This window comes from Ruditapes philippinarum, unplaced genomic scaffold, assembly GCF_026571515.1.
Source record: "Ruditapes philippinarum isolate M1 unplaced genomic scaffold, ASM2657151v2 ctg2765_1_1_1_1, whole genome shotgun sequence".
Taxonomy (NCBI): Eukaryota; Metazoa; Mollusca; class Bivalvia; order Venerida; family Veneridae; genus Ruditapes; species Ruditapes philippinarum.
Genome location: NW_026859286.1, coordinates 270,991 through 292,165, shown reverse-complemented (window position 1 = coordinate 292,165; position 21,175 = coordinate 270,991). Strand labels below are relative to the sequence as shown.

The following is a 21,175-nucleotide window of genomic DNA, read 5'->3' as shown; positions in this document are numbered from 1 at the left end:
TCCAACCTTTAGTTTCTGAAAATAATATCCAATTCTGACATAATGTCCGCAAACGATATTTCGTTTTGTTTGTCCATTATTTTATAAAGTCTGAAATCACAGAACCCATTCCCCAACACAACCCAGCTACATTCCAATATTAACTTAAAGTATTTAGTGTGTTGCTTGTTTTTTGTTGTTGTTTGTTTGTGTTTTTGTTTGTTTTTTGTGTTGTGTGTTTTTTTATTTATTGTTTTTTTTTTTGTTGGGGGGGGGGGGGGGGTTGTTAGTGCTTTCTGTTTTTGTTTCTTTGTTGTTGTTGCTGTTTCTGTTGTTGTTGTTTTCAAATTATTGATCGTTCACAACATCGAATTATTAGTTTTGTGTGGATGTGTCCATGTGATTTTCCAAATAAATTTATCATTTCTGTTTACTAATTAATCTGTCTGAGATGTCTTTTCTTTGGCAATATTCCTCTTGTCAGTTTCTCCATTAATTTTTTAGCAATAACTAAACCATAATTATCACGAATTTGAGTGAAACAGCCTTCAGAAAATTTAATAAGATGATAAATTTCTCACTTGAATAGAAACAACATTGTGAAGCTAGACAATATCTAAAACAATGGTCTTTCGTAGACATATGATATGTAATACAGTTTCCGGAATGGTAAGCATTATTGCTGGTCTCGTTAAATTTAATAAAACTACGAAAATGTCATTTATATCAAAGTGAAAAGAAAGCTGTTCATTAAAGACAGACTTTGTAAGAAACATATTATTGTCTATGACATAATACTTTAGTTAATGGTTAATGAAACATGTGAGATTATAAAGTCGGTTATCTCAGCCTTTGTATGTTTGCCTGCCTGACTTTTACGCTGATTTTAACACATCTATTGTCATATCCCGACGGTTAGTCCACATTACCGACTTTCCTGAATAATTACATAGTAATGACCAATTTCTCTGCAAGTGACAGAGCAGTGTGGTAGAGTCAGAGGTTGGAAACGAATGAACATTAGATTCAAAGTACTAGACACTGGAATGGATTTCAATTAGCAAACACAAGACAAAAAATACTTTAGTCATCACACAATATTGAATAAAAACCACTTACAGAAAATGAACAACTTCCGATAAATTGTGCATGCGTTTAATAGGCGATGACAGCATTGTTGGTTCTTCTTCTTTAACGTATCTCGTTTTCGAAGTAAATCATAAGTTGTTATTTACAAAATGTCTGGGGAACAACTTATTGCTTCATAAATGATATATTACTTGCTTATATTCAATTGAAACTGTTAAAAACATGTTATTAAGTGATCTATAAATAGTTTTCAAAACTCTTCTGTCTGTGAAAAATTGAAACCGACATTGTTTGTTACAAGTCATAATATAACCGGATACCAATCCTTTTATTGATGCATTGCTTCATTGCTTCTGTCCAAGTTAATTTAATACAACTTCTTCTCAGAATATTCCTGTTCGTTTAAAAACATTTATTAAATTGCATTGTTTCTTCTTACTGTGCCTTTTTCAATTATTTTGCGGAATTCTATTTCATTTTATTCTTTTTTTAATAAAATTATAGACTGTTTTAATAATTACTTTGAAGCAGGAAAAAAATTAAATTACAGATTACAAAGGAATGGGTTAAGAAATTTGAGAACAGTTTGTAATTGGAGGACATTAAACATTTTCTTCCCTATATTTATGAGACTTTCAAAAGTACGTTGTGTTTATGTCATATAACTTTATCTTGTAAAACACGATGTCATTTTAATATCATATTCACATTTTGTTGTTTAATTTAAAAACAAGACGAGAATAAAACATGACATTTTATGTAATACTGTATTACAGCCAGAATAAGCCGCCGAATGAAAAAGATTAACGTTGATTTTGAATTCTTCTGAAATGAAAACAGGTAAAGAAAGACATGCCCTTGTTATAGTCAAATTTGATAGACTGAGACTGCCAGTCTTATGTCATATTTTATGTAGGTAAAGCCATCAAGCGTGCATTTTCAGTTCGTCCCAATAGTATGATAGTTTATAAGAAAACAATACAAACAACTTAAATATGGTTTAACGTATTTCTCAATTTTTAAAGTTTAAAGGTTATGTATAATATCATTATCATTAAAATCATAAATGGTCTATATAACACGAGCAGTAGCGGCTAAAGTTAGTATTTCTTTTTGATTTTAAACTGCACTGAATTAAAATACTCTTTATCCTCTGAATCTGAACAAAACCTAACTTAACAAAATTGCAGAAGGAACGTCTGATTGTAATGCTAATTTAGTACTTGAAGGAAACCTGAATGTAAACTTAATAAAGTGATGTTACATAATTAATTACAAATGAAGTTGCATGCTGTACGTGATGCATTAGCTTCCTTAAACTTAAGTATGTATGTCTAGCTCAATAAATTGCACACGTTAACTGAACGCCGCTGCAATAGGCCATGCCATGCTATATGTCATTAATTAAGTGAATAAACGTAACTATATATAAAAAGTGTGGTAAATTCTGACAGACGAGACAGACGTTTATTTTTGTAACTAGGTTTATTTTATTAGTATGAATATTCCAAAGTATCGATCTTAGTAACAACTAAACACATGTCCTTTTTACGTACATGTAGGACAATAAAATATGGAAATTCTTTTCAACACCCTTAAAACAAATTGTTTCTTTTACGAGACTTTTTAATATTTCTCCCTCATTTAGTTTGCCGACGTTGCCATCTAATGAATATCATGGAGAATGTAATTAACAAACAGAAGTCGACATTTTAAAGATAAGGGCCGAACAAAAATCTGGATTTGTTGATTTACTGCTGGTAAATGGCACGTCCTAATGTTACCTTACGTTAAGTTACATATGTAAAATATATGTAAGATATGTGTTATCTTCTATTTATCCACGATGTGCAAAACGCTTAACGATCTCACAAGATGATAAAGTAGGAATTACCTTCAAGAAAGAAAGCATTATTTTCTTGACATATTGTATCAAACAAAAGCTCTTTTCTTTTCCTATGCGTACGCCTATAGTAGTCAGTATAATTTTGTTTGAACCAATCTTTCCGTCCAAAATGCTCCGATAGCACGAGTTTGAATAATAGATATATATTATTCACACTCATGCTAAACTTATTGTCAGATACACAGATGTTTCTTATGAAAATGAATAAATAATAAAAATAGATTTAGTTATACCGCCCAAGGACTATCATTCTAAATCACCAATTACTGTTCTGTAAAAGGACAACAATTTATATGGTTGATTTAAGGTTTTTAAAGAAAATGAATCCACCTAAGTTACTTGAATGAGAATGTCTTTTCCTAGTTAACTACAAATATGGCGAAATATTTTTCACTTTTATATATCTTTATTGGTAAGTTCTGTATCTCTCTAATAAACATTTGTCTTTTGCTCATCTTCTTTTTCGATTGTATGTTGTTGATATTTCTTCCGAATAATCAGAAATCTAATCTGGTTTGATTTAAGGATTTCAAGAAGATGTACAATATTAATTACAAACCGTTCCTGTCTGTTTTCAAGGATGAGATTGTATCTGAGGCTGTCCTTGAAGTAACAGCTTTTTATTGATGTTAAATGATGATTTTAGCTTCCGGTTTCAAGAAAACACGAGATAAGATCACAATACCAATTTAAGTATTTGCTTCACTTCACTATGTGACATACTTGGAAAACTAAAAAGGTTGACAATTACAATTCATAAATGCGGTACACACAAACTTTCCAAATAAAAAAGAAATGTTGAGATTTACTCCGAGTAAAAACTCTAGCGTTTTCTCGCCTGGGTCATTATTTACAGTAATAAAACTATTTGTCTCTTGCCGATTTTTTAAAGCAAGCTGAGCGTAATTTAATTGATTTATGCTTAGTTAACTCATTTTAATAATAATTAAAAAAGGTCTACTAATGAAAGTTAAAAAATGTCTGTTCAACATAATTTTGGTGTTATACTTGCAGTAAAAAATGTAGAATGTGAGTATACTGCATGAATATAATTATTGTTATAAAATGATACTGTTTTCCCAGTAGCGGCTAATGTAAAACACACTATTGATACGATATTTATTTGAACGGTGAGAAAGCATTTCATGAATCAGCCTGACACACTTTGAATGTTGAAATTAGTAAAAAAACATGTTTTTTCCCTCCTTGTATATTAAAGAATTTTATTTCTTTATTGGAAATATTCCAAATATTGTTGACCCCGATGATGCCTAAAATCAGGTTTTGAGTTTTTGTACATGAAAGCAATATTTGTATATGTAACTCGGCAGAAACATTGCGTGCACCGAACACGCATTTTGGATTTTTTTCCATTCTGATTGACATTGGGCACGCGGTTTACGGGAAAAAAATGGTCAAATATTGTAAATTGTAAAAAAAATCTGATAACTCATTCTCCTGTGTTTTGGTAGAATCTTACACCACCATCTTTTTGTGATATACTTGACATTTCTGTCTCTATAGCTTAAAAGAATTAACAGAATGGAAAATAACAGTAATGTCATATCATTTGTCGCTCTGATCAAGAACTAAATAATTGAATTTCATGTAAAACACAATATGACATTTAGCCAATCGTCAAAGATAGATACAAGTATGTAAAAAGCTCCTGACTCTGAAAATGACAAAGTAATAAGAAAAACACGAACAATTAAGGCAGGATGCCGCCAGATTCATGCTTATTTTGAGGAAAAATTTGAAAATGTATTTAAAAATAAATATTTTAAAGTGAACAAATTAATAATTTACACATTACAGTCCATGTAAATTACCAAAACGAAGTAAAATAAGCTAGTTAGCCTTTACAGCGATTGTGACGCAGTTAAAATATTGTTTGAAATACTGCAAGTCCTTTATCCCACATAAACTGTAGATTATTACTTGAATCTAAACACGTGTATCTCTTTTATCTTAGTACATTTTTTCAAGTTTAATTTTCATGAAATATTATCTCTCATCTTGAGGTATGTAGCTCACAGGCAAACATGACTTTAAATATGATACATAATAAAGAAAGGATGACTTTGTATATGCGAATAAGACATATGTTTTATTAATATTTTATTGATTCTTTTTTTATATGTAACTTCCCGAAGAAATATCTCACCAAACACGTGTATGTTATTTCTTTCTAAACAACTACTCAGCTGTGAAACTAATAACTAAAGAGATTTCCATTTTTATTATATATAGTCTGAGATGTAACACATATACTGTATTGAGACCATTTGTCATTGGATAATACCGTGGCATATCCCATCAAAACATTTGAGGAAATGCCACAGTTGAATACAAATGCTAAAATTATTCACCTCACACATATTTGTTATTCACGTTAATTTGGGTGCATATATTTCTGATAGAAAACTTAGGTAGTCGGCAAATATCAAAATAGACGCTATTTTCCTTTACAAAGAACGTGTTGAAATTTTGGAATGTCGCGTGTTACAAATTGCAAAGTATCTGCAATATATCCGTTTGTTATTTCTATCTTTCGCGAGTAATAGCATAGCAAACACACACTTTGTTATCAATTTACTCTCTATAATCTAAAATATCGGCTAATGTAAACACGATATTTTTAATTTACTTCACTGAAATAACATATGTAAACAATTACTCAACTATAATGATTTCCTATTTGAACTGGAACGCCCACTGGAAAGTAAAATAAAAACAGACAATAAATCTTAATGTTGAATCAAGAACAGATTGTATAGTTATGATAAAGGTTAACACTATCTCTGTTGCTGAGATATTTGATATTCTTGACATGATATGAAAAATTAAGTTAAAAGATAAAGGAAAATTATCTTTATGTATGTAAGGCATGTCTATGTTAGAAACAGTTCTTTCGTCAAAAAAAACAAAGCAATAGTAAATGTGACTTTAATGAACGACCTAATGCAGTATAAAGCTCTTCCTTTTCCTAAGCCAAATATATCAATTTCGGTTAAATTAATATTATGCGTCCGTGGCCGAGTGGTTAAGGTCGTTGACTTCAAATCACTTTCCCCTCACCGCTGAGGGTTCGATTCCCGACAGGATCGTTTGATTCTTTCATATGAAGTTAGGAAGCTATCCAGCTCGCTTATGGAACGTCGGTGGTTCTTCTCAGGTGCCTGACATAATGCACCAACAGGGACTTTGGATTCTTTCATGTGTGGTGGTTCTACTCAGGTGCATGGAAGGGTTCTCGAGGTTTTCCTCTACCAGTAAAGCTGGAACGCCTCAATTTGACCTATACTGTGTCGGTGTAACGTAAACCCAAATCAACCAAACAAGCAAATATAATATTATGAGGTTATTATACATTGTTGAGTACAGTACTGAATTATATTGGACGATTGCACAGTTGTTTAACCTATATTGCACGAGGCGCCGTCGTGCCTGATGTGCAGCTGTGTACGAGTCCAATATAATCGGTATTGTTCTCTATCATGTTTAATGACCTCTTTATTTCACATCATCATTTTTTGACATTTTTTCACAACTTTTTTACTTCAATTACAATAAGGATTTGATATGGGTTTTGGAATCTCAGAAAAAAGGAATGCGGTGGGATATGGAGTTGCTATGAAGCTTCTGAAATCTGAAAATAAACGAGAGGCTATACTGGGTGTGATATGGATTAAATATGAAACTTATCGAAAAGAAAAAGAGGCTACATTTATAAACTGGACACAATAACGATTTATAATGGAACATCATGTGGTACAAATACAGTAAGTACATTAGTTATATTTTACAAGGTGTGAAATAATAATTTAACAGAATAAGAAATTAAAACGTCACATACTTTCTTTGTAGTTTCGTTTTTATCAGATAAATGTTAATCCGTCATTCATTTGGCTGAGCCCGGGTATTCTCTTTAAACTATCTTGGACTTGTATTATCTAGCGGTGCCTCATTTACAAATGCTATACAGACTCTATCAGGAAAAGCACTAAAAGCTATGAGCTCTTTACTTTCAGTAACAAGACCATTGGAAATACCAGCAAAAATATGTTTAATCTTTTTGACAGTTATGTTGCATCCATACTAAATTATTCTTGTGAAGTATGGGGATTTACAATGTCTGAACAAAAATAGAAAGGTTCATAGAAAGTTTTTAAAAATGGGTTTTAAATGTAAAAATGACTACATGTAATGCTGCTTGTACGGTGAAACTGGTCGTTTTCCGCTTTTTATAATACGGCAAATAAGAATTGTAAAATATTTTTTTGAAATTACACTTAGAAAAAAGTAATAATTGTTTGCTAGAAATTGTAATTTTGTCACTTAGAAAAATTGATGATAGAGATGTAAATCAAACTAACTGGGCAACTAAAGTTAAGCAATCGTTACAAGAAACAGGATTTAATGATGTTTGGTTATTTCCTGAATCTGTCAATGTTAATATTTTTATTCCAATACTTAGAACAAGACTTATAGATATCTTCTATATCAGTAACTGGAGACAAGGTGTAAATAATAAAAGCTCACTCTCTTCTCTTTGAATTATCAAATTATTTAAATAAAATGTTTTGCACAAAATTGAGAAATACAATAGCTAAACTAAGATTGTCTTCGCACCGTTTAAATATATAGACTGGCAGACATAGAAACATTGTGAGATCGGAAAGAAAATATACATTTTGCAATGTAAACGACATAGAAGACGAATATCATTTTGTGTTAATTTGTCCTACTTATTCAGATTTAAGAAAATTGTATATACCACGTTATTACTATAGGCATGCCAGTATGGTTAAATTTATTGATCTGTTAAATACATGTAATACAAATACTTTAAAAAGATTAGCAATATTTTGTAATAAAGCATTTAGTATTAGAAATGAAAATATGAATAATGTATATAACTAGTATGATAATATCAAATGTTAAATTTGTATGTTTGTATTTTCAATCTCGCTGTATTTAATGTATGCTGTATATTTGTGTAACGACGAGGAACTGTTATGTTCAAGTCATATTGAATAATACAATCTGTTCTGTTCTGTTCTGTCTGTTCTGTTTAAAAGCATTTCTAACTCTCAAGTCGAGCCTTAATGTGTAAAATATTACAAACGATAGAAAGTTATGATAGTGATAACCGATAAATGATGGTCAAAATATGCCAAGGCTTAAATATAAAAACTGTTCAAAATATAAAACGACTACCCTTGGCCAGTCTTTTGTTTTAATAAATCGTGACCTATTAATTCAAAATGCAAAAATTTATCAAATTTCCGTGCGTCACATGGATTATTGATTACTTTTGCATCGAAAAAAATACAAATAAACACCATTAATACAATAAAATATTAAGTTATTTGACTCTTACCTTTCCACTAAGGTGGGCATAATGTCAGTTTAACAGCGGGTACGTCGTTGCAATTTTTATAATAAACGAAAATGTGCCGCGTCACGACAAAACCAACATAATGGATTTGCGACCAGCATGGATCCAGACCAGCCTGCGCATCCGCGCAGTCTGATCAGGACCCATGCTGTTCGCTATTAGTTTCTCTACTTGTAATAGAGTTGGTAAGCGAACAGCATGGATCCTGATCAGACTGCACAGGCTGGTCTGGATCCATGCTGGTCGCAAACGCATTATGTTGGTTTTGTCGTGATTCGGCTCAAAATATTTTCTACGAGTACTGCTCGGTGTTGTTTGCAATAGCAATTACAAATCTTAGATATGAAAAAAGTATTCCATTTGATTCATTCCTTTAATTCAGATACAAAACATATTGTTTACCACTCGTTAACAATTGTGTTTTATAAGTGAAAACAAATGTGTTATTAAAATAAAGTGTAACAATCAGTTAAACTACTTAAGGATAAAAACAACTTGTTAAATCGTCGACCTTATGAAATAAAGAAATAAAGAAAGGAAGACGTTGACTGGGGAAATTAGTTTTGATAAAAACTCAAAATTGAATTTGTTTCTAAATTAAAGCAATTTATATCTTATTTCTGAATCACGTTGGCAGAAATTAAAATTGTATGATATTGTTATTGTTCGTTTATGTGACCATTATCACGTATAACTTTAACTATTGTCATTATAAAAATCGATTTCGAATAACTGTGTCGATAGAAAATATGTTATGAACTTAAAATTGAATAGGAGGTTACAGATCTTCCTGTTTCGCATCAGTGTTAATTGAGAATTATCGATATGAAATATTGTTCGTCACTTCCTGAGGCATTGTAAAAATGGTGAACCACGGGGGTATAAATCAAGAACAGCTATCAAAGGACGCTGATCCAGATTACACCATGTCACAAAGAATGACCGACAAGGCACCAATGTTTGTCGGTACGGAATAAGATCGTGGAACCTCAAGATTGAAAAATAGAAATGCACTTGATTTTTCTCAATGCTTGCTGAATAAACAAATAAATAGGGGGATAAGTTTCCGTTACATATCCCTTTTCTGGAATCCTAGTGGATATAAATCATGCTTTATAATGGTGCTTTTTATCTGTCACATAAAAGGAATGATAAAATCATTATAATCCTATAACATTGTAAAAACAAGTATGAATTAAACCATTTTCAGATTGTTAATTGAATTCTGTGTGCGTGCGTTTGTTTTTGTGTTTGCCTCACTACAAGCTTCATTAAAACGGAATAATAATAAGAAATTAAAACTAAATTCGCGTTTTAATTGATATTCGTCACTAAATGAACGATTATGTCAATATACGAGTAATATGTTTTACTTTAATCATGCGATTATTCTTGCGTTCATTGAACGCCGCCTTTCCTTGACGATTTTGTTTATCATATTAATTCTAAGTAATCCTTAATCACAATATGACATCTTAAAACTATAACCTTGAAAATAAAAGCTTTTTTCAGCAGTTTTGTAGTCAGTAAAAAGACAGATGTAAGAATTAGGGTAAATAAAAGAAATTCAGATAGGAAATTAGAGATGTTGTTTCCATTTCCTTCAATCAAAGAAAATTAGATTCAAAAAATAAAACCGGATAGAAATGTTATCTGCGTAAAGTAATATCTTATGATAAAGGATGGGAAACCACGTACAAGAAGCACATTGAACTCTTCGTGCACTTAATAATCTGAGTTAAAAACTTACTTATAATGTAGGAAAATTGATTAAAGTAAGTCATTAACCTTTAATTGTGCTTAATCAACTTAATTATCATCAGCAATTGTCGTTTTTTCTTGAACTTCAGGACATATTTTTTTACAATTGTCTCTTTAGGTGTTAAAACATTTAATTACATGTACATGATACTTCGAGTTGGTTTCGTCAAGGGTAAATGCAGATTAAATAACTGTAACAGTTTCTTCTGACGGTTGAAATATACATATGTAGATATATAAGATGTAATTCCTATCGGGTTCGTTATTCAATATAGCAAAGTTCATGCCCCTCAAGTATAATCAGTAAAAACACATGACTTTTAAGCCGTCCGTTATCAGATTTTACTGTGTAATTGGTATAAATACTTTCTCATTTTATTTAAACTGAGAATCTTTTATTTATTTATTTTTTGTGGTATTTTAACCGTCACATTAGAGATTCTTCTCATCTTTTTATGTCGAATCTAAATGTCAATCTGACTAAAGTTATTTCTTGCATGTAGATCTGATTGGCACCGTATTTCTTTCGCCTTTATTGTGATAAGGATTTCCCGAGAAAGCTATTTTTAGCCATGCAATCAATATTTGAAAGGACATAAGAAGTGACTTCCTATTGGTCCCCGTCAGATCCTAATGCTTAGAGTTAATAAGGATACTGATCTCAATGTCTTCCTGTATCATCCTGTACTTATCGTTCAGCGATTATATAAAATCAAACTTTAGGTTGCAATGATTGTAACTTGTTTATGATTTAATTCACTTTATTCACAATTCTTAATGGCAAATTGACGTTTCAGCAAGAAAAACACATGTTTAGTTATAACCTCATTTTACACGATGTCCTGCACCATGAAAAATATATACATTTAACAAACATTAAAATAATCTAAAATATTCCGTTGCCCATATTTTAAAATACATTCACGAGACAATATTTGATATCTGTTTTTTTTTTCATTACCACTATACATGTACATGTCATATTAACACTTACGAATTCAATGACAACACTCATAGTTTGTTCAGAAATTCATCGTTATGTCTTGTAGTCATCTCAAACATGTACAATTAATGTGAATACTTCACAACAGGTTTCTCAAACGTTAAATTTACTTTTTTTATTTAATTTACAATGTATGTACATTTCAAAAAATATATATTCTTTTTAAAATACATGTATGTTTTGATCTTTTTAAATATGAACCATGTTAATCAATATAACCCTCATAAAATCTTCAGATAATATTTTGTGTTTTTGTTGTTTTCTTTTTTTGTGAACGATTGCAATGTTTCAAACAAATGTGAGGGAGAATATAAATCAGGTCGAGTCCAGAGTAACATCCTCTAGAAGCTTGAATCGTCAGAGGCATTTTCCTTCCGGAATGACACTGTCATTCTTCCGTTGTTAAAAGCTACCACCATGTACTTATTACTTGACACTTTGTTTTCTTTACTTTGGCAGTTTTTTGTGTCATTTACATTTCCGCTGGAATTTTCTACATTTATGTATCTTGTACTCAATGATCGTGTAGTTCTGCTCTGTCTTCTGAATGCCAGCGTTTGGAATCTGCAATATAGCAGTTTTTTAAAACCTCTCCTGTACTTTTTGCTGAAGAAACAATAAATAATTGGATTCATGCCACAGTTCGACGCGCCTAACCATTGCGCGAACGGTAGGACAATTTCAAATAAAGTTTTTTGGTCACCCTCTGATAAATCCTCGGATTGAAAGTAAAACTTTAGGTATATTGCGTACAAAGGAAGCCACGAGAAAGCAAACAGAATCACAATTACTGCCAACATTTTTAAAACCTTCACTTTAGATTTGTAGATAATTAATCTTCCATTTGTTTGAACGCCAGGCGCGTTTCTTTTCCAGATCTTTACGGCAATTAGAATATAACATAGAAGAATCATAATTAGAGGTAACAAGTAACAAACACAAAACAAGGCTACGAGAAAATATCCTCTTTGAAGATCGAAATTTGGCCATAATTGGTGACACATCGGTACTTCGTGGAATTTTGGGTGCATGTACTTCTGATAGAAAACTAAGAGCGGGATCATTATTGAGCCGGCAAATATCCAAATAGAAGCTATTGTCGTCCGCGAAGCACATGTTGAAATTTTGGAATGTCGTGTGTAGCAAATTGCCAAGTATCTGAAATATATCATTCCTTCTTTATATTTGACATATCTGTACAAAGCGTTTTTCTATGAATTATTTTATAAATAAAGTTTTTTGTAAATGAAGTGAAATCTTGAATATATTTCTTAAAAATTGAACATCAAATTAAAAGTTAAACATACTTATTGCAATATTGTTAAGAAATATATATTAAATGAGTTATATGTTATTTTGCTTCACACAGCAAAACAGCAGAAAAGAAAATTAAAATAAAAAAGTAGATGAAGATGATATTTTTATATAAGTATAATAAAGATTAATATTTATATATCAACGAATTCTCTACAGGAGTTCACTCACATATTTCAGCAAGCTATTTTTTAGTTTAAAGATCATTTGATACTGATTTATGATTTTGTTTTTTCAAAAGATTTTATAGGAGAACCTTTACCTGTCAAACGCAATTGCTGCCAGAGTATTTACTGATGCGCACTGAACTACACTTTGAACATATGGCGTGATTTTGCAGAGAAATGCACCGTATCGCCATCCTGAAATATAGAGGAAAGATATGTGAACATTATGTTTAAAATGATTCTATCGTTTAAACAATGCTTGAACAGTTTCTTTTAGGACGAAATATATGAAAGGTGATTTAAATTCTGAAATAACAACGAAACGACGATATAAAGTAACATAACAATCTCGTCTTGTAGTTAGTATGAACACCAATATTCGGTGCCTTGTGTGTGTGCGTGCGCGCGCGTGCGTATGTGTATGTGCGTGTGTGTGCGTGCGTGGTGGCTTGTGTGTGTGACAATAAAATAATAGCCCGCCGTCGTTCTTTCAACGATATTACTATTGACTGAACAGACAATCCATATTGTACCTGAAAGCATAAGCACGATGAGCACTAACATTAAAACATGACTTATCTACTTTGTTGTATAAACAATAGAATATATTCAAGTACATCTATAACTTTATTATATCAATTTCAAGGAATACGATACGTTCTTTTTTCCAGGTATGCGTCTGATGTTCCTGTGGAATATGTACTATTATATGTTGTATCGTATTCTTAATTTGAATGCATTGACTCAACAAATATGAACCAACAATTATAACTTTATATTACAGATAAGCTCTATATGATTTTGAAGAGAAATAAAATGAGAGACAAACCAAACAGACGAAAAGGATTTGAAATATCTAATTACATACCGTTGAACTAGAAAGAGTATTAACATGATCGTATTATTGTTCGGAAGTGAATATGGCATGTTAAACGTTGCAATATTCAATACATTAATTTTTTGTTCTAAAACCAATATTTATATTGTAAAACTCTAATTATGTATGCTTTACCATATAATATTTATTCAATCATGCTGAATATGTGTTCATCATAAAAAATATTTGTGTGCGATAATTTTCTTTAAAGGGATAATGGCAAAATGAAATTTTTTTTATCTTCACCTCACTATATACCCTTGGATGGGCATAATGCCACTTTAATCCAACCTTTAGTTTTTGAAAATAATATTCAATTCTGACATAACTTCCGCAAACGATATTTTGTTTTGTTTGTCCATTATTTTATAAAGAAACTATATGCTTTCTGTAATCACAGAACCCAGTCCCCGACACAACCCAGCTACATTTAAACAGAACAGAACATTTCTTTTATTTCATAGACACAGATTACAAAACATACATTTTGTAATAACATGTGAACAAATAAACAATTATTTTACAACATAATATATATGTCACAGCATTTTTAACTATAACTATAAAGGATGGTGAGATATGGGGATGGTGATCATATCTTTAAAGAAATTTCAGAGTATAGGAACAAGCAACAAATATCATTAAGTATGTACAAATAATTATGGTATCAAATATTCAGTGGTTTAGTATGCATTACTAATTGTTTATATCATGTATGAAGCAAGAGAAAAGAGAAATTTACAGTATTCATTCTTTGTTTATATATATGTATATGCACAATTATGTGACATTTACATGGTCTTAACAAAAAAGTCAAGTAACACACAGAAAAAATGAAAATAGAATCCAAACACATACATAATAAATAGTGAATAACATAAATTGCAACTATCATGTTGCCACCCCTATTATTTGAACATAGTTGCGCCCGTTTAAATCTTAGTTGGGAGAATTGCATGGTACCGATAAAGTCGTGGAAAGCGTGACACTTCTTGCGGGGTATTTCATTGACTGGTGAAATAACAAATGAAATTGGTTTCCGCCTATCTTTTTTGATTGGCTGATAGAGCAAAGGGGTTGGATTGACAGGTGAAGGTGGAAAATGACTAAGTGACTTAGTTGAGCATATTTAAACCACAGGAATAAATATGGAAACCTGGAACTTTATACACATTAAAGGTAAGTTAGTTAATCGGCTTGTTTTGTTAATTAGTAGAATTATAATAAAATAATAAAGTATTGTAAAGTAATGGATTGATATATGGTAAATTGTTGTTTGAAAAATGTTTTCATAAGTAATTTATATGCAGTCACTAATTTGTAAATCATGTAAGATTTTTACAAAACATGAGGTAAACAAATCACAATACATGTCAATATAGCAGAGATGAATATAAACAATAATAATTCAAAAGAAAAATTATGATATTATACACACAGAAATAAGTACAAAAGGTTCTTAGAAAGATTAATTCCGGGAAAACTGTCGAATAATTTTCTTAACAAAATAACTTAGTCGCTCAAGAAGACCAGTGTCGTTAGTTGAAAGTAAATCTCTAAACTTAATTATATTTGGTCTTTGGTAATATTTTGATGGTATATATTTTTTCCTTTCTACATTAAAGAACGGGCAGGTCAAGAGATAATGCATCTCATCACCTAGGTCATTGGACGTACATAGTGGACTCTTCCTTTCATGATGTGGTACGTGGTTTTGAGCCCACCGACCAACCTCGATGGGCAGCCTATGATTACCTGTGCGGAAGTTGAAAAGTGACAACCGAACGAAAATCTGGATTTTTTGATTTACTGCTGGCAAATGGCACGTCCTAATGTTACCTTACGTTAAGTAACATATGTAAAATATATGTAAGAAAGGTCTTATCTTCTATTTATCCACGATGTGTAAAACGCATAACGATCCCACAAGATGATAAAGTAGGAATTACCTTTCAGACAGAAAGCATGATTTTCTTGACATATTGTATCAAACAAAAGCTGTTTTCTTTTCCTATGCGTACGCTTAGTAGTCAGTATAGTTTGTTTGAACCAATCTTCCCTTCCAAAATGCTCCGATAGCATGAGTATGAATAATAAATATCTATTATTCATACTCATGCTAAACTTGTTTTCAGATACACAGATGTTTCTTATGAAAATGAATAAAATTTAATAATAAAAATATTTTTAGTTATACTGCCTAAGGACTATCATTCTTAATCACCAATTACTGGTCTGTAAAAGGACAAGTTATATGGTTGATTTAAGGTTTTTACAGATAATAAATCCATATAAGTTACTTGAATGAGAATGTCTTTTCCTAGTTAACTACAAATATGGCGAAATATTTTCACTTTTATATATCTTTATTGGTAACTTCTGTATCTCTCTAATAAACATTTGTCTTTTGCATATCTTCTTTTCCGATTATATGTTGTTGATATTTCTTCCGAATTATCAGAAATCTAATCTGGTTTTATTTAAGGATTTCGAGAAGATGTACAATATTAATTACAAACCGTTCCTGTCTGTTTTCAAGGATGAGATTGTATCTGAGGCTGTCCTTGAAATAACAGCTTTTTATGATGTTAAATGATGATTTTAGCTTCCGGTTTCAAGAAAACACGAGATAAGATCACAATACCAATTTTAGTATTTGCTTCACTACACATACTTGGAATTGCCGTCCAGAAAACTATAAAGGTTGACAATTACAATTCATAAATGCGGTACACAATTTCCAAATAAAAAAGAAATGTTGAGATTAACTCCGAGTAAAAACTCTTGCGTTTTCTCGCCATTACCGTTATCTCATTATTTACCGTAATAAAACTATTTGCCTCTTGCTGATTTTTTAAAGTAAGCTGAGCGTAATTTTATTGATTTATGCTTAGTTAACTAAGTAAAATAAGCTAATTAGCCTTAACAGCGTTTGAACGCAGTTAAACTATTGTTTAAAATACTGCAAGTCCTTTATCCCACATACATTGTAGATTTTTACTTTATTTTATCCTAATACATTTTTCTCAAGTTTAATGTTCATGAAATATTATCTCTTATCTGGAGGCATGTAGCTTACAGGCAAGCATGACTTGAAACATGATACATAATAAAGAAAGAATGACTTTGTACATGTTGTATATGCGAATAGGACATAATTATGTTTTATAAATATTTTATTGATTCCTTTTATATTTAACTTCCCTAAGAAATATCTCACCAAACACATGTATGTTTTTTTTTTCTAAACAGCTACTCAGCTGTGAAACTAATAACTTACGAGATTTCTATTTTTATTATATGTAGTCCGAGATGTTACACATATACTGTATTGAGACCATTTGTCATTGGATAATACCGTGGCATATCCCATTAAAACATTTTAGGAAATGCCACAGTTGAATACAAATGCTAAAATTATTCACCTCACACATATTTGTTTAACTTAGCTCTCGAAATTAAAATGTCCAAGAATGACAAAAAAAATTAAATTGTGTGTACAAAAACATTATTTAATTCATACAAATCAGGCGCCGTTCATTTTCGTTGATACATTAAATTTTATTAAATTGCGGAAAAAAGCAAATATTTTTTCCAATACAAAATCATTATGATTCATAATCTTGAAGATGCTATAAGATACAAACATCAACCACATATATACGAAACATTCTAACAGTTATTAGTTGATTTATCAACCCTCGGATTGTTAGTGGGTTATTTGTTAATCCCACTTCGGGCTATTGAAGGATCATAAAATAAGTGGTTTCAGTCCTTATCATTTTTCAAATAAATTTGGCTAATTCGTTATCGATTTTGTCAAAAAATCACGTTATTTATTGAAAAAGAAATACAACACTTTATGTCTGATTACGTCTATATATTTTTACTTACGTTCTCCTTCGGTAACATAATTACTTTGTTTGACTTGTATATTTCATTTTTTCTTTAACTGCACTCAGTGGTTGAGTTAAAATTGCGCTAGCTGTTGTCAATTTAGGAATATCATAAATGTGTTGTCCTTTTAAATTTATAAGACGAACAGTATCACATTAGATACGCATTTCCTTTATGTCCTTAAGCCCTAATTCTGGAATATAATAAAAAGTAAATTTATGCATAAATAACAATTAATTTATCAAAACCCCAGCAAACACACACTTTGTTATCAATTTACTCTCTATAATCTAAAATACCTGCTAATGTAAACACGATATTTTTAATTTACTTCACTGAAATAACATATGTAAACAATTACTCAACTATAATGATTTCCAATTTGAGCTGGAACGCCCACCGGAAAGTAAAAACCAGACAATAAATCTTAATGTTAAATCAAGAACAGATTGTATAGTTATGATAAAGGTTAACACTATCTATGTTGCTGAGATATTTGATATTCTTGACATGATATGAAAAATTAAGTTTACAGATATAGGAAAATTATCTTTATGTATGTAAGGCATGTCTATGTTACTAAGCGGTTCTTTAGTAAAAAAAAAACAACAAAGCAATAGTAAATGTGATTTTATTGAACGACCTGATGCAGTATTAAGCTCTTCCTTTTCCTAAGCCAAATATATTAATTTCGGTAAATTTATATGATGCGTCCGTGGCCGAGTAGTTAAGGTGGCCTAGTGGTTAAAGTGTCTGCCTCTCAACCCAGAGATCATGGGTTCGAGTCCTACTCGGGTCACGACCATGTTTCTCTAAATGACACCAGGACTGGTCGGTTCCAGGAAGCGAACTGGAAAGTGATTAATATAAGTTGCAAGAATTTGTTTCGCAATCGAGCTTAAATAAATATGTTTAAACCAGTAGTTAAGGTCTTTGACTTCAAATCACTTTGTGTGTTCGACTCCCGACAGGATTGTTTGATTCTTTCATATAAGGTTAGGTAGCTATCAAGCTAGCTTACGGAACGTCGGTGTTTCTACTCAGGTGCCCGTTTGTGCCTGACATAATGAACAAACAGGGTCTTTGGATTCTTTCATGTGAGGTGAGCTAGGTTACGGAACGTCGATGGTTCTACTTAGGTACATGGAAGGATTCCCGAGGTTTTCCTCTACCAGTAAAGCTGGAACGCCTCAATATGACCTATACTGCGTCGGTGTAACGTAAACCCAAATCAACCAAACATAATATTATGAGGTTATTATATATTGGACGAGAACACAGTTGTTTAACCTATATTGAACGAGGCGCTGGCCGTGCCTGATGTGCAGCTGTGTACGAGTCCAATATAATCGGTATTGTTCTCTACCATGTTTAGTGACCTCTTTATTTCACATCAACATTTTTTGACAAAGGTTGTTTGGATAGGCATTAAAAAGTACAGCAGTGATAGCATAAAAACAAGATGGAAACTGAATTGGAACGAAACTAGTTTAAAAATGCTTGGTATAACATTCCATGTTGATCTTGAAAAAATGGTAGATCTTAACTTTAAAGAAAAAATATCCAATATAGAAAAAATGATTAAACAATGGAATAGGAGAGCTTTGACTCCAATCGGTAAAATAACAGTAATAAAAACAATACTTATCTCACAACTAAACCATTTATTTATAATGTTGCCGAATCCCTCGGATAAATATACACAACAAATTAATGATAAATTATATGCTTTTATTTGGAATGGAACTTCAAAAATTAATAAAAATGTGTTAGTTAAAGATTACATGGAAGGGGGTTTAAGAATGGTTAATATAAATGCTTTTATGAATGCGTTAAAACTTTACATGGATAAGAAGAATTATTTCAAGTGATGGTGTTGGATAAGTATTTTAACACACAGGGTATTGATGTACAAAAATTAGTCACGTTTTGGAAAGCATTATGTCGAGAAAATGTCAAAATCTATTAAAAACTGAATTCTGGAAACACACTTTAAATGCATTTTCATTGTTTATTGAGCATCAGAAATTTGATTAAGAAGACATTTGTAACTTACCTTTATTTTACAATCAGAACATTACTATTGGGAATAAAAGTATTTTTTGGAAATCTTGGTATGATAAGGGAATTCGTTGTATTTATGATATCTTACAAGACAATGGCCAGTTTTATACACCAGAAGAATTAGGCAAGATCTACAATATAAATATCAATCATCTTTTATATTTAGGAATTAAAAAAGCAGTTACAAACTTTTTTCAAAATGTCTGCTTCAACCCTTTAACTTTTAAGAGAGAAAAATTGCCAACAATTCCAATACACATTAAAGGGATAATTAAAGACCAAAAAGGCTCAAAATATATGTATGATTCGCTTAATGTCAATTTCAGCAAGCCCGTTTGTCAGGTCAAATGGTCACAAAAACTATGCCTCCCAAATGATGATGAATACTGGAAGAATATGTATAATTTACCATTCAAATTGACAAAAGATACTTATTTACAATGGTTTCAAGTAAGACTTATCCATAGGATTTTGGGTACAAATAATCTTTTGTTCAAAATGAAATATATTAACAGTCCCTTATGTAGCCTTTGTAATCTTCATGATGAAAACTATATAGAACATATCCTTTGGGAATGCATTCACAGCAATAAATTAATACACGAAATTTGTATAGATAAACTAAACATGCCAAACTTGAATAAAGAAACTATGCTTTTTGGTTACACTAAAGGAAACAATACAATAAATATTGTAAACAATTTAGTTCTTTTATATGTCAAAATGTATATTTTTAAATGTAAAACTAATAAAACAATGCTTTCTTTTGCTGGTGCTATAAAGTATATTTCATATGTTTTAAAGGTAAATGAAGAAAAAGCTATCCAATGTGGAAATCTTGACCAATTTAAAAAAGACTGGCATACTATTTTAAATATATGTCATTAATCATAATATAATAGAGACCTATCCAAATTATTTGTTCCAATCTGATAATGATTAATGTGAATCATCAAAATACTTGTTCGTATGTTGGTGTTAGAAGCGACCTTTGTCTTCTCATTTTTCAAACCTAGCTTTGTTTGAGCATACATGGAAGAATAAATTCATGTTTGTAGTATTTTTTAACGTGCCCTGGCCGCAAAGTATTTGTCTTTGATGTTTTTGTTGTGTTATATTGTTGTTTTCTTTTGTAAATAATCATCCTTTTTCGTATGTCTATTTATTCTATCGTCAAGCCTCCTAGCTAACCCCATTAGTAGCATTAGTTTGTGTATTACTCATAAATATAGAAAAAAGTAATTATGTATTTGTTTAAGGCATAATGTAGATTTAGTAATAGTTTTCTATGTCTTGAACTTAAAACCTCCTTTACATATTCAATTTTTCAAAAAATAATTTGCCGTAAATTACTTATGTTAATACTATGTTAATTTTTCATGTTTTAACACATTATTGTAAGACTATTAAGGGATTGACCTCCGACCCTTAAATAGTCATGCGACGGTGGCAATAAATGGGGTCACCTTCGGGGCCTGAAAAAAAAAACAAAAAAAACAACATTTTTTGACATTTTTTTACAACTTTTTAACTTCAATAACAATAAGGATTTGTATGGGTTTTGGACTCTCAGAAAAAAAGTAATGGGGTACGATATGGAGTTGCTATGAAGCTTTTGAAATCTGAAAATAAAAGAGAGGCTATACTGGGTGTGATATGGATTAAATATGAAACTTATTGAAAAGAAAAAGAGGCTACATTTATAAGACTGGAC

General features: G+C 30.9%; 1 protein-coding gene across 2 annotated transcripts in view; it reads right to left on the bottom strand.

Moving 5' to 3' along the window:
* Positions 1-10,893: 10,893 nt before the first annotated feature.
* LOC132755951 (neuropeptide SIFamide receptor-like) overlaps positions 10,894-21,175 on the bottom strand; it is a 66,293-nt gene continuing 56,011 nt past the window's right edge. Inside the window, exons 2-3 of one of the 2 annotated variants that reach the window (XM_060746893.1) lie at positions 12,719-12,818; positions 10,894-12,300 (exon numbers count right to left, since the gene is read on the bottom strand). In XM_060746893.1, coding sequence (XP_060602876.1) covers positions 11,484-12,300; positions 12,719-12,818 — 917 coding nt within the window. In that variant the 3' untranslated portion in view covers positions 10,894-11,483. The remainder of the gene's footprint in view (positions 12,301-12,718; positions 12,819-21,175) is intronic. The other variant, XM_060746892.1, reaches the window with a different exon arrangement.